Source organism: Anoplophora glabripennis, unplaced genomic scaffold (genome assembly GCF_000390285.2).
Source record: "Anoplophora glabripennis isolate ALB-LARVAE unplaced genomic scaffold, Agla_2.0 scaffold455, whole genome shotgun sequence".
In the NCBI taxonomy this organism is placed as follows: Eukaryota; Metazoa; Arthropoda; class Insecta; order Coleoptera; family Cerambycidae; genus Anoplophora; species Anoplophora glabripennis.
In genome coordinates, this window is record NW_019416611.1 from 71913 (window position 1) to 87312 (window position 15400).

General features: G+C 33.6%; 1 protein-coding gene across 1 annotated transcript in view; it reads right to left on the reverse strand.

The window, feature by feature from the left end:
* Positions 1-15400, reverse strand: part of LOC108909631 (neurexin-1-like) — a 341617-nt gene that overhangs the window by 50897 nt on the left and 275320 nt on the right. Inside the window, exons 12-13 of the mRNA XM_023455085.1 lie at positions 10591-10794; positions 5087-5213 (exon numbers count right to left, since the gene is read on the reverse strand). Of these exons, the coding sequence (XP_023310853.1) occupies positions 5087-5213; positions 10591-10794 (331 nt within the window). The remainder of the gene's footprint in view (positions 1-5086; positions 5214-10590; positions 10795-15400) is intronic.

Sequence of the window (15400 nt, forward strand, 5' to 3'; positions counted from 1 at the left end):
AATTTTGTACTCAACAACGCCGGGAAATTGATTTTGAAATTCTATGAAACATTCCTCAATAGAATACTTCCATATTCCATCAATCTTGCGTCCATTTCTAAAGTAGGACTCTATGATAAACACTTTTTGTTCTTGAGAAAACACCATTTTAAACGCTTTTTAAAACGAAAATATTCAAATTGATAGCGGCGATATAGCGCTTTGACAGATGACGTTTAAGTTCATTTGCTATACGCTACGCCCTACGTCCAAATTTTCAGAATCAACTTGACCACGTTTTTATTTGAACGCTCGTTAGTTTCGCTGAGTGGGTGTTAAAAGCAAGAGGTTTAAGGAATATCATCTTTAGCGATAAGGCACATTTCCACTTACAAGGTTAGGTTAGGTTAGGGTACGTGAATAAGCAAAATTATCGCATCTGGGACATTGAATATCCAGAAAACCTCTTTATCCACAACCTGTGACTGTTTGGTGCAGATTCTGAAGTCACGGTGTCATAGGGTCGTAGTTTTTCTAAAACGAAGCCAGTGTTACTGATGTAGTCAATAGATTGCGATAGTGAAATATGCTAACTAATTTTTTTGATTAAAGGTGATTGAAGAACTGACATTGATCTTCAGCAGGATGAAGCTACATGCCATACAAACCGTGAAACGGAAACCTTATTGGGTGAATAACTGAACGTTAACTGGACGTATCATTTGTCGTCACAGATATTTCAATAGTTAGTCGCATAGATCATGTGACTTGACACTGAATTAATTTCTGTGGGGTTAACTGAAAGATAAGGTGTACGCGAATGCTCCAGAAACGATTGTAATGTTCAAACATAATATTTGAGCTGTTATTGGAGAAATAGGTCCGCATTTATGCGAAAAATTTCCTAAAAAAGTTTATAACTTGCAACAGAAGCAGAGACGGCCATTTGGAAGATACTGTCTATCTTTAACCGCATGGTGTACTTTGTGTTGGAATTAAAATATTATTATTAAAAACAAAAATTACTTGCTTTCTTATACATTGAAAATGAAACGTCTTAATGGAAGACCCATTACATACATTTATATCAAAATTTCAGATTCATTCATTTATCCAAGTTTTCCAAAATTTTAACCAATGTTTAAAATTTGAAAGATAATCAAAATACCACCATTCGATTTATATGCCTTTTTTTAATTTTTGTTACAGTTATGTCACAGTCGGACAATAATTTATACGAAAATTACCAAGAGAGCATATTCGGATGGTCTAAATTTCGGTTCTGCTCCACGTACAGTTTGCTGGGTCGTTGGCCGCGTTATTCATTGGAATGGATCGACATCCATTTTATCTGTTAGAGTTAGCCAGTTCGGTTTGGCCGTTATGCCTTTATTTTTCCCGATATCCCGTGAAAAAGTGTCTCTGTCACGGAAGGGTTGCTATTAAATCTTTTTCTTTCCGGTTTAGATTCAAATTCCGGCATATCGTCTTCTTGGTGGAAGAAATTATGTGAAATATGAACAAAGAATACAAATTTGTATTTAAAATGCCCACTATACTGGCATAAGTCATTATGGCAATTATTTTTAAATTAAACATATTAGGACTCTACTTTGGCATGAAGAATATTTAGTCCTGGAATTTTATTAGAAAGTGCATTATAAAAAAATATTTATTCTAAATCATTTTGCTTCACATTTAAAATAAATGCAATTTCAAAACAATATGTTATAAGAGTTATAAATAATCATGTTCCGTAATCTAAAAAGTGAATAAAAATGGCTTTAAGAATTCTGAGTGTATAATTCCTCAAATACAGGATCCGCCATTAGTGTGTGGACGGAGGAGAGCTCCTAAGCCTGAAGAGCCGATATAAAAATGAAGTTTAGTCCAGAGGCGTACATCTATAGGGAGCACATTTTAAAATTATTTTCATTTTTTTAATAATTTTTTACAGTGTTGACACAAACTTGCATTTTTGTAAATAGAACACCCTGTATATTTTTGCATATTTGGATAACCCCATCAAAATGCAGCAAAATAATATAGGGTTTATGGGCGTTTCGATGGGCCGTTTTCCTAGTAGAGGCTCATAAATCCGAAAACTGACTCCGATACAGTCAGTTGTAAACACTCAGTATGACGTAGTTTTAACGAATCTGCGACATAGACAATCATTGATAGACTTCCAGAAGTGTTGTCATTATTCTTTAATTATACAGAGAGATCGAGGTTTGCAAATATTTTTATTAGCTAATATGAAAAGCAGATAGAACTACCTTTCCAACAATACCATATGATGAGGGGTTACTTCTGACAGTTTTCATGTAAATGAACTTTTAAATAAAATTTTCTATTATTTTTAACTTTTCTGGCGCTCAATAAAATATCTGCTCGTTTACGATTTACAAATGTTCAAAATTGTATAAAATTATAATAACTAGTGGCACTAGGCACCTTCATTTGATTCGCAATATGGTGGTTTCCTCCTTTCCACCCTCCTTTCTACATAAAATAAAATAAGAAATCATTATTTATCTGGCAGATAATAGTGCCATCTTAGACTATGCTTTAATTGCTGATGGAAGTTCAACTAAAAACTCACAGCAATATTCTCATAGTATCTGTCCACCAAGTGGTAAAATGAGTTAAAGGAAATTATAATGAGTCCGTTTTAAGAAGCAGAACCTAGCTGGTTTACGTCATGAGAACACATTCTTAGTATCGAGTGCATGGTAAAGTGCGATGCCGAAATTGTCAAGTATAGTATTGGACACTGGTTCTTATCGCACGATAGTTAACAGAGTATGCAATCATTGAAAAATTGGACCGACAAGGTTTGTACTGGAAACATTATCGGTAATTGAAGAAGACGAACCAGAATTCCAGTTAAGAAGAAACATTTTTCAACATGACGTTTTTGTATTGTTGTCGTGTTAGGATTAATGGAGGACCATGGTTATCATGTAACTCTACAAAAGCGTGTGATTAAGACTGGACAGGAAGAAAGAACAATGTCAACGGGATTATCTCGCGATCAATATGAACAGTAAATGTAAGTGAAGATGTTCTGGAGAATGTAGATGATGACCAAGTGAACTGCTGTTGGCTCGAATTTTAACACAAAAAAAAAACAATATTCGACTTATATTCGACTTGTAAATTTGAAAATACAGGTACAGAAACAAAAACGAGGTGATATCATCGGAAAAAGCCAGTCTGTATCATGTATAAGTGAGAATATGCTCTATTAAAATTCAAAATCATCAAAGGTGAAATTCTTGACAGCTTCAAAAGGGGAAGTACCTTGATTAATTAAGAACTAAAATGTTTAAATTTCTTTTACAGAAATATAAGGATATATCTGAAGATGACATAGGAAGAACGAACTTAGTCCAGTAAAAAATCGATATCAAAAATTCCATTGGTAAAACAAGAGGGATTGCAAAACCTCCTTAAGGACACGGAATATCAAGCTGTAATCCAACCCTTAAATAACCCATGGAGTTCACCGATAATGTTAGTCACCAAGAAAGATGATCCTACTAGGTTTTGTGTTGATTACATAACAAAGGAAGACAGTTATTTTCTGCCCTAAAATCGATGACCTTGGCAGGTGCGAATGGTTCTCTACGTTGGCAAAAGTAGTTATTAGCAAGCATACGTTAATCCAAAAGACAAAGACGGCTTTCTCTACTGGAACAATGTTGTGGTATTTCAATGTTATGTGTTTTAACCTCTGCAATACTCCAACCGCTATTTAGAGACTCGTGAAGATCATATTACAAGGACTTACCAGGAAGACTTGCCTTGTATACCTCGATAACGTAACGACAACGATATTGGACAAGGGATTTGAGGAACACGTGAAAAATATCGAGGATGTTTTAAAAAAGATTAAAGGAGAATCTAAAATTGAATACCAACAAGTGCAGCCGTCTTCAAACAGAAGTCGTATATCTGGTACACGTTATATCGGCAAATTGTACCAAGACTGATCTAATAAAAACTGTACGAAACTATTCCAAAAGGCAAATATAAGTTAAGAAGCTTCCTAGTCCTACCCTCCCATTACAGGAGATTTGTTCGATGATTCACAGATCTTGCTAGACCATGACATCGACTGGCTGTAAACATGGAACGACATCAGAGCCAACATTAATGGGTTCCAGGCAGGATATCTAGTAAAGTTGTACAACTCACTATGAAAGAAAGGAAAATCTCCTAAATTCCATATATGATAATCAAGAGGAATAAAGACGTGATTTATAGGATCCAATGAGGATCCAGAGCAAAAATGAAAGTCATCATTCTCCTGGACCGTTTGGCCCAATACCAAGCACCTGGGACTCTGACTGCTTGACTAGAGGATCACCTTTAGAGGGGGGGCGAGGGGGTAAACGATAAAACGATCATGATAAAAACACTGGAACACTTATTTACAATAGTTTGTTTACTTTTAAACACAAATATAAAAATGTTCTTTTGTTATTTCATGGTTACTAGTTACGACAAAACTGAATAAATCATCAAATTGTCGTTTTTTGAGCTTTAATAAAATTTCACCCAAGTATATGTACACAACGTTGACCTCAAAATTTAATGCTTTATCTAATGATGCAAAAATTTAATATGGCGTCCATGAGGAAAGCAAGAGTTGGATATGAAAACATAAGCATCTAGTAGGCCTGGAATATGTTCCAATAGATAGAACATATCACCTTATATATGCATACCGATTTTGATTACTCTACTTAATAATAAAAAATATATATAAATAATTTCCCAACTCGAGTTTATACGATTTTTTTATTTTGGGCAGTTCTATCACCACATAAAGTTTAGTTTCTGCAGATCGAGATACCATTTTTAATGGATTAATAAATTTTCGTTACACTTTACCCTTCTCGAATCTGTAGTACGTAGCTGCTTTTAAGAAAAATTCTTACTACTCTCTTTTGTATTTAAAAATTAAACTTGCGATCTTTAATTAAATCATTCTGTAATTTTACTCAATAATTAATTAAGCCCTTCAGACAACTCTAGTCTGTTTCGCACTCTCTCTTTCTCGTTCTCCCCAGAGATTTACAACGCCAACTAAGATCACTAAATAAATTCTGATTACCTCTTATGGGCGATTGCTTGTCCAGTTGCAGCTTGAGATTGGATCCTCGCCGAGATAGCCGCACGGTGTGGAACTCGTTGTCGTTAACGTTCTGCCCGGCTAGCAGAATCTGGAAATTAAATCACCATAAATCGTGGGCGGCCGCAAAGTTTTCTTGTAAGGACGGGGGAAAATGTCGGTATTAGATCGGGTAGTAGCCTCTATTGAGTGATTCGGGGTTTCGAGTCAGATTGGAGTCAGTTTCAGAGAGGTTAAGATCACAGATAAAAAAAGTAGGGCTTGTTCCCAAAATGTGTTTTTTATACAGGGTGTTCTGAATGTAGTAAGGATTAAAATAATAGCAGTATATAATGAAACATTGCCAGTTACGGCTTTTCAAAATTTTTTTATTTTTCTCTATAAATAACTTATTTAAAACTTATTTAATTCAAGTTCGATTAGTCTCTCATTTGGCACACCCACTAAGTTTCATTAGGCGCTACTAGAGAGCACTTTACCTAGAACTCAAAATGTATTTTGTTCATAACTTTTTTTTTCTCTTGCTAGAGATCACAAGTCGATAAATATAACCGTTTAGCAGGAAATCGCTATTAAAGTTTTATTAAATAATAATATTAATCAAATTGCCATGCTTCAAATAAATGTCATTAGCAGTTTTGGTGTTACGAAGAGGCATGATGACTGTTCTATGACGTTCGGAAGTATTTATTATTTCCAAAAAATATCTTATTCCTGTAGAAAGTAAAACGTTTAGTAGAAAAATATTTTTTCTACAAACGTCAAAAAATGACAAGGTTTGCGCATTGACAACAATATGCGAAGTGACACTTTTTTTCGGATTCTTACGTTACCATGACACCGTGCGCGAAATACTTCGCGCACTAGGGTGCGAAGTATTTCGCACACTGCATGTAAATTAATAAGAGTTTTGTATTTCAATCTTTGAAAAAATGAAGCAAAACTCCAAATTATTATTTATTTTTAAATGAATAACAATTAAATACTTTTAAAATAATGATAGAATTTTACAATAACTTTAGTTATTATTTACAATATTAACATTAATCGTACAACCAGTACACGAACCAATATTTATTCCTAAACCAGATAATTCAGGTTCAGCTCGGGATATTGGGGTTTTGGGGGTTGAAACACTACTAATNTTGGCCGCATCTGCCAAATTAGGTGGGGTACTACTTAGTTCATCGTCACTAGCAATTTCCATTATTTTAAATAATATCTGGCACTTAAAAATTGAAGACGCGAGCACAAACCTCACTTTAAAATAATTATTATTGTTGTCAACAACAGACACTTTGTTTCCATAGTAACAGTGAAAATTTGATTAGGAAAGACATTTTAAGCCAGCTCAACACTATTTTCTATAATAAATTATTCATTTTACTTATTTATAATATTTTTAAGAGATAGATTTTGACGTTTGTAGAAAAAATATTGTTTGCATCTCGTGCGCGAACTACTTTGATGGTCTCGAATAATTTTTTAACTCGGCTTCGCCTCGTTAAAAAATTCAATTCTCGATCACCAAAGTAGCATTTCGCGAATTAGATACAAAAATAACTATTAAGTCTAAGTTCACGCAAAAATGGTCGTCGATGTCATGGCGTCTACATGACGTCACATCTATGTTTGTCAACAGGTAACATAAGGTGCTAATATTTTGTGTTGCAAGATTCATTAGTTAAATAAAAATAGAAATACCATAATAGTATACAATGCATTTTATTTACCCTCAAATTGTACTTTGGTATAACAATAGATACACATTATCTTCCCATAAAGAGACTAAAACATTAAGAAAATGTAATACATAGTTGTCATCAAATGTAACATTAATTATTTCTACTTTTGTATTTGTACTGTATGTAGTTCCAATCAGCTACACCGAAATAGCCCTTTTGAAGTCCTGTTAAATACATTTGTAGCTGCACATAAAACTTCTGGGTCGGTTTTTCTTTTTCCACATAATTTTTAAAAGTCTTCATATTCGTGGTACCTATACTTAATTTCAATAATACTGTCTTCACAGATTCCATCAGACGATCCTGCTATCATGGGATAGTTTTTGCAAAACATTAGACCACATTTTTGAAATGTTTTACCCAGTCTGGTACTTACAGTTTTCCTCACTTCATCCTCCAACATTCTATCGTGTTTCATGGCCGATGCGTCTGAGATTTTTCCTCTCATTATTAACGTCATCATTGGTTTTACACCGACTAAATTCAAACGCTCGTGAGGCCGTCACTCTGCCATATCTGAAATCGTGCCAAAAACAGCTTTGATGTTGGTCTCGCCTCTTCTTCAACTGTCATGTCATCTTCATCAGTCAATACGAGTTTTTTCGAAAATGTGTTGTAGGACTGTTCTTTGTATGTCAGCACCAATGTATGCATGAATAAACTTTTGATCACATAGTCCTTTTTGACATTTTATTAACTCGCATTAGTTAAGCTTTCTTTTCTTTTCTTCTTCTAGAAACTTTTCAAATACCTAACGTTTCCTGATTATGGTTTTGGTAACACAATACTAAGCAACTATAGTACATTATACTATAAGGGAGAGAAATGCGTTATTTTGGCAGAGGTGCAATTTGAAGCCCGAGGGCTACAATGCACCGAGGACAAAATAGCATCTCTCCCGAATGGTATATACTATTTTTTCCACGGTCTCATTAACTTAAAAACACATATTTTGTCATTATGAAGTAAGTAGCACCAGAATTATTGTATTCGGATTTGAGCATTTATTTAGTAGTCGTTGAGTTATTGTCATAACTACAAAATAAACAAACAAAAAGAATTGTCAAATTAAGGTGCTAGTTTGGTTTAGTTTAAAGTTTATTTAGTGCACAATGAATAATTGTGAGTCGGAAGAGATTGTGGAGGCTGCAAATATTGCAATAAGCAATTTGCTGCCTACGAAGTCAAGATCTTTATACGATATAGCCTACAATCGGTTCAAAAAGTGGTGCGCCGAGAAACATGTTCAAGTATACAGCGAGAATGTTTTGTTGGCATACTTCAGTGAAAATGCAAAGAATTACAAGTCTTCCACATTATGGGCGCAATATTCTATGGTTAAGTCATTCTTGATAATTTACGACAACATAGATATAAGCAAATTCCCCAAGCTGATCGCATTTTTGAAAAGAACCGGTGACGGATATCAATCGAAAAAATCGAAAATATTGACAAAGGGTGAAATCGACCGTTTTCTATCAAGTGCAGATGACAAAGAATTCTTAATGATTAAGGTAAGATTACTTTTGTTGTTAGGTATTTCAGTTATTAAGTACTTTGATTTTTTATAGGTTGGATTAATTCTGGGGATTGCCGGAGCTTGTCGAACTGATGAACTAGTCAATTTAACTGTAGATGATATTGAGGATGTAGGCTCTTCCTTGATTGTAAAAATTCCAAACACTAAGATAAAGATTCCACGAACCTTTGTGGTTACCGATGTGGGAAATATGCTTGAATTGTTTCGAAAATACCTGTCCCTTCGTCCTCTCCCCACGTCAAGCATAAGCGCCTTTTTTTGTACTACAAAGCAGGAAAATGTAGTTCGCAGCCAGTTGGCAAGAATACCATGGGAAAAATTCCGAGTGTAGTAGCTTCGTATTTAAAATTACCTGATGCTGCATGTTATACTGGTCACTGCTTACGAAGATCTTCAGCGACATTACTGGCAGATGCTGGTGTGGATATCACGACAATAAAGCGTCATGCTGGTTGGAAATCAACGACAGTCGCTGAGGGTTATGTCGAGAACTCCATTGTAAATAAGGCCAAAATTGCTAATCAGGTTTTAGTAGGTACCACTACTAGCGCAATCACAAAAACTGTAAATGTAAGCGAAAGTAACTTCTAATATTAATTTTGAAAATTGTACAAATGTAACATTTAATTTAAATGTCAATAAATAATTTCAATGTTATCTTTTTTTTTGCATAAAAAACGTTCTCCATAATGTAAATTCCCTTGGGAATAATCGACTACTTCTGTTTTAATTTTGATGTCATAGAAACTGATTTCTACTCCCGACCGGTGCAAAAATATATTTAAACGAAGATAAATACTGCGGATATTGTCGAAATACAATTGAAATAAAATGACATTTACATAGATGTGACGTAATTCGCTCTAATTAGTGTTCAACCTTTCATGGCGGTTTACTGTATTTTGTAGTTTTATTTTATCAAAAATATTATCAATCTCGCTCATAATATAAACATAAAAATAATTTTAATTTTTATAATTCATGAATCATATTTCATTAGATAAATACATAATTTTAGTTATTCTTGGTTACTGTCATCATGCCGCAACGAAAATTGCTTAAAGCAGGTATGAGATTAATTTTCACCATCATAATATTTTTTTTTTCGGATCTGTAATACCATTGCGGAAAAATAAGATAAGGATAATGAATTTATACATACCTATGTATATTATTCTTGGACGTAATATAAATTCTTAATTTTATACGAATAAGTTTGTCAGTTGACTGACTAAATACTAGATACTAATACTAAAAAGTATTGAAAAATTTAGAATAAAATTCTCGTCTTAAACTTTCTAAAAATGCATTTTTCTAACACCATGCAAATTTTATGCGTCGAGCTTAGCCGTAAGTTTTGGTTTAAATTCATAACCAATATTTATGGTCAAAGGAAAAGAAACCTCTTCAACTGGAGTCGATAGGATATAGTGGAGTTAGGGGGGGCTCCTGCCCCCTTATGCTGCATCGTAGTTCCGCTACTGAGTGTAGTGTAATTTTAGTGTTTTTTGTATGGCGTTTTTTTTATATTTTTATATGACATTATATGGCATAAGAATGCGTTGCTATTTGGAAACTGGAAGTGTTAGATAAAATTTAGAATATCTGTCACAAACAGAGCACGTATGTGAACTAAACTAGTCTAGTAAGTTCGCGTCCCTGGTTTGATCTCGTTTCAGTCCGTTTGACAAGGTTTCACTGAAGCTATTATAAGTGTTTTTTTCAGGAATTGATAATAATGACAAATTTTATTTATTTCTCTATTGTCTAAAAATTGTTAGACCAATTCATTACCTACTCTTTTTTCGGATCAGTTCCGAGTATGTTTTCATAAATGATTAATGCCTCAAACATTTCTCAAATTAGTATCTAGGTATTTTTCTGAACAGTCTGGCTTTTATAAAAGTAAAATCTGAACTGAACACATTATTTTTCTAGACCGTAACTAAAGAAACAGTGTTACATGAAATATACTTTACAAATTCAACGATAAATTTTGTTATTAAAATTTACTACCAAACTAATCCTGAATACCTCTTTGCATAAAATTAAAGACTACATAGCCTGTAATACAACAATAAGAAAAGCAGCATCGTAAACGATACAAACTTGACCCATATTGTTTCCTGAATAAAAAAATTTGCATATAAATTGAAATTCACAGAATCCGATTGTCCCGTTACCTTGTCCTTCTCCTTGTCCTCCTTTTTCTTTTCTCGGACGCTCAGTCTAAGCGCCAGACGGATCCTGCCGGCGGCCACGGCTAGCTCGATCCTATCCCCAGTCTCCGCTGTGCTGGTGATTAGGAGAAGACCCAGTGGTTTGCTGGTCCTAAACCGCAGCACGATGTCCTCGGTTTGAGTGAACATCTCCGAGTCCATGGTCACCTGGAATAAAAATTATTACTTGTTTTGACCACGTAACCTATATCATTTTAAATTATAATTAAGTTTGGGTACAGAGCTATTTTCCTAACTGTAAAGAGAAATATGGAGGACTTTCCAGAAATAAGTATAAAAATTTTAACCACGCATTCAATGGAACGTTAAAACATTTAGATGTAGAATATTTTTTTCTACGCCTTTTGGTTTTTAAGGTAAATATAATTCCTTAATTTATGTTACCCGTCATTGCAACATAGGTCGAAAAGCTTGCTTAAGTTATTAGTAACGGAAAAGCACAAAAAATTGGAAATAGAGTAATTTAGTATTTTGGCTAGCAAAATACGTTAAAATAACGAATTGTTTCATGAAACATTTGCAGTACTTAGGTATTTATTTAATCCATAGACAGCGTTATTTGATTGGGTACAAAATGCCAGACAAAAATTTTCGAAAAAATTTATTAGTCAAAAGTTACTGGTTAAATTTTTGGCACTTATTTTAGGCACATCCTGTATAATTGGTTCATGATTATTATACTTAAATCGACTCCAAGTGATGTGATCACTGGACAAAGATTCATCAGTCATAAATGGTTTAAATATTTACAGTGTAACAAAAGCCGGGACGTGTAATAATTTATTGGTTAGTTCTCGGAACGGATGGGCCAAAAAGTAAAATATTTCAGTCAACACTAATTTATCGGAAAGTGATTGGTTTTCAAGTAGGTTTAACGTCGCCAAGACCGTCCTTCGGGGAAGGCTTTACGAAATTTAGCAATATTTTTTAACAAGTTCACTTAAACTGTCGGAGCCATGTGTTGAGCAGGTATAAAGAGAAAAATCGATATTTCAAATAACACGCGAAATGCATTCCAAAGAAAGTAGGAATTCCAAGAATAAGTTGTTAGATGTTGTGAGGAAAAGAAAGTAATAAGTAAAATAGCCGGTTTTTAGGCGGATTTTCCAAGCTATAAGAATAGATTAAATGAGATGGATTAATCCGTCCCGTATCGCTACACGGAGTCACTAGAGGAAGGCTAGGGTTATTTGTAAGTTTAGTCTCAAAATTATTTAGTTAAATGTAAAATCAGTCAATTAGATAACTATTAACATGGCATAGTTATGCCAAAGCGTCCCGATATTCAGGGCTCCCGCCAGTGAAATAAGAACAGAAACGTCTGGACCCAGGAAATGGGCGTGTCGAAGCGAAGTGTCGAATTCAAGAGAGATCTACGAAAAAAAGTCGGTTCTTTCTTGGGTTTCACATTGAGCAGTCTACTTAGTTTTAGAGTCTCGGATTAATTTAATAATGGATAAAGTCATTCCAAATTTTGCTATTGATCGCGCATTCTCTGAATCTCGGTACGCTGTCGCGTGTCAATAAATTAATAATGTTGTTCGAGCCTGTTGTGTCGTCAGTTTGTTTGTTTGTTTGTTTGTTTGTTTGTTTTGTTTTTATTGTTTACTAAAACCCTTCCTGGAAAGTTTTGGTGTTTTCTTGTTCTTCCAACTTAAGTGTCACCAACCACTGGATTACCTTGCATATGAGTGATATACGGTAAGTGTTTGGTATTCATTCTCTGAACGTACAACATTTCTAAGTTCCCACGTATTAATTAAAGTATAATGATAATTATAAACTCCCTTTCGAGAATTAAATAGTAAACTATTTTGAAATCCAGACTCGTTACGATACTGGTCATAACGGTAGATAGATAATTAAAGAAATAACCCCTCAGGTTACAGCAGATTATTTGGCTAAAAGAATTAACAGTTAAATCATAACATGATGATTTGAAATATCTGAGAACATTGCAGTCATCTCTTCTAAAATATTTCTAAACGTTCACCTTGTCAATCGCTTGTTACACAAGTCATATTTTTTCGAACGGAAGGAGCAATATAAGGTGGAACTTGTTTGAAGTTTGAAATTAGTGGTCATTGGGCAAATTTTCTTTAATGTGTTTTTATTTACCCTGAGCGAATCACATACTGAATAACATTTACTTGTTGAATAGTCCAAACGGAAAGCCGTTTGTATAGATTTGGAGAATATTTGGAATATTTGAATAACGATATGCCACTATAAGGCATTTGTTTAGGTTTGACAAATGTGTGTACTCCGGGAAATCTACACACACGATCGTATTCTTGAGCATTTCGTCGACCGTACTATACTGCATTTGTTTGCATTTGATACATATTTGGCAAGTGATCATATCTTTAGACATAAGCAATTTCCGCTAACGATTCGTCAGTAGAGTGAGATATGTGCAATAGCGTTTCATTGCAATAAATCCAGTTTATCGTTTATCGTAGATTAACATTAAATGGCTCTATTTTTGGCTGTCGTTGACAGTACACCTTAGCAACATAATAATATAAGATAAAATTGTTCCTAATTGCTGAATAAAATTGCAGCCCAGAAGTTGTTATAAATGTCTGATACAGTTTTGGATAAGTATATTTTTTGTGAAATAATGAAGCAAAACAATCATAAGAGAAGTTATGATCTGCACAATGTTTTCTAGCAAACGAATAATATGAATATTATTTGCTAGATTATGTACAGGGTGTTAGAAGTTTGACTGCTTTAATTTTAACAGACGATAGAATACATTAAATTAAACAAAAAAAACCTTATATGACAAGGGTCTTAAACTCAACCATTTCCGAGAAAACAAAATTATCAAAATCTCCAACTTGATATACAAAAGTTCGATTAATTAAGGAATATTGACACAACTGTGTGTATAGAATACCATAAAATACAATGTTTATCACTTTTTTGAATTTCTTTATGCTTAATTCTAAAAGAAATTAGCGTTTAAAATTCGATAAAATTCATATCGAGCAATGTGACAACGGCGCGGCGGTTAACACGAGGTAGTAAGGTGTCCAACAACCAACAATACGCAATTCAGTTGGTACCTGGAATTTGACAGTCGCAGACTTGCGAAAACGAAATTTTGCTACTGCCCATCAAATAAGGATAAATCCGCGTATTTTCCAGTGAGTGGGCGTAAATTGGATTCGAAGGTGTCGTGCGGGCATCGAAAATGGTGATGGACATTTTGAGCATATGTTGTAGTTTGTTTTGTACTTGTACGTTTAAAAATTACTGAATTTTGTTTTTTGGTAAGTACCTAAATTATTTTTAATATGTATGATTATTTGGATGACGAGAATCTTTGGGTACTTTAATTACATATGTATTTTTCAAATTCATAATTTGATTAAAAGTTCCTGTTTTAAGTGATTCAAAAAAATTCGAGCTAAAATTTGACCACATCACTATCTTCGTACTACAAAATAGTTACATTTTAATTTATTTATTTAAAAACTGAAACAATTGTCTTGAAATTTACTAAATGTTTCACAATAATATTTGTTTACATTTCTGTTATTCCGTAGAACAAGTCTGCCGCGTGCATACGTGGTGTGCATCAGCTATGTTAGGTTAAGTGCTGTTGTCACGTTGTGATGAAACTCTCCAATATTAATACTCGATGTATTTTGAAAACTGTTAATACCTTCTTACGGTCCTGTAATATACTACTTTTTTGTTTATTTATAATTACTCTATCTCATGCTGAAGTAATGGCAGTCATGGCACTTCTTACACCTTGTATATACGAGTAATAGTAAATTTGCTAGAAAGATTTGATCATGTATTTACAATTGTGTTATTTATGATATCAATCTTACAGTAAACGTTACTGTTAAAATATTGTAATAATAATGAAGTCGGCATTCTATATATACTCTAGGTTAGTTACGAGTATATGGTTGTGGCCGTGAATATGATAAATTTAACGTCGTCGTTCCTCTTCATAGTTGTCAGAAGCGAACGATTATTACTGATAAATAGATGTATAGAGTTCCTAATACAGGGACTCCAGATGTAGCAAAAGCTACACCTCTTCGGTAACGAAAACGAGACTAATAACGGAAAAAGTTTATAAATTGGCCTTTAATACGATAATACATAGGTGTAATCTACAGGGTGATTCATTAACAATGGGAAAATCGAAAGCTGAAGATACTACACGTAAAATGGTGACCATTGGCGTAAACATGCCTTATCCGATAGTTTCAGAAATACAGGGTGTTGAAAGTTAAAATTTTAAATCGTTTTTTTTGCGATTATTCTGAAAATATGTAGGTTAGGAACTTGAAAATTTGTGAAACTATATTTTTTTAAGCGACGAATAAGATGCGTGTTGTAATTTCAGCATTGCTCATAGAGGGCGCCACTTACGACCAATTTTACCGAAAATTTAGTTAATAACTTTTTACCCTGTATATTTAACATGAAACTTGATTCAAAACCTGAAAGAGCTATCATTTTTCCATTAATTATGTACTCTTGTTTCATTTCGGTATCTCGATCCGTTTTCGAGAAAAATCGATTTAACGAACACTATGTTTTGATAATATGAGAAATTAAAAGCGAAACAAACCAAGTGTTTCTTCGTGTTATTACAACAATTAACAATAAAACAAATAAAATACGTAATTATGATTTAAAGTAATTGTTCGAAGAATCCACCGTTGACACTGATACACTTTACACGTTTTCTGAGAGATCTTCGAGTTTGAAACAACAT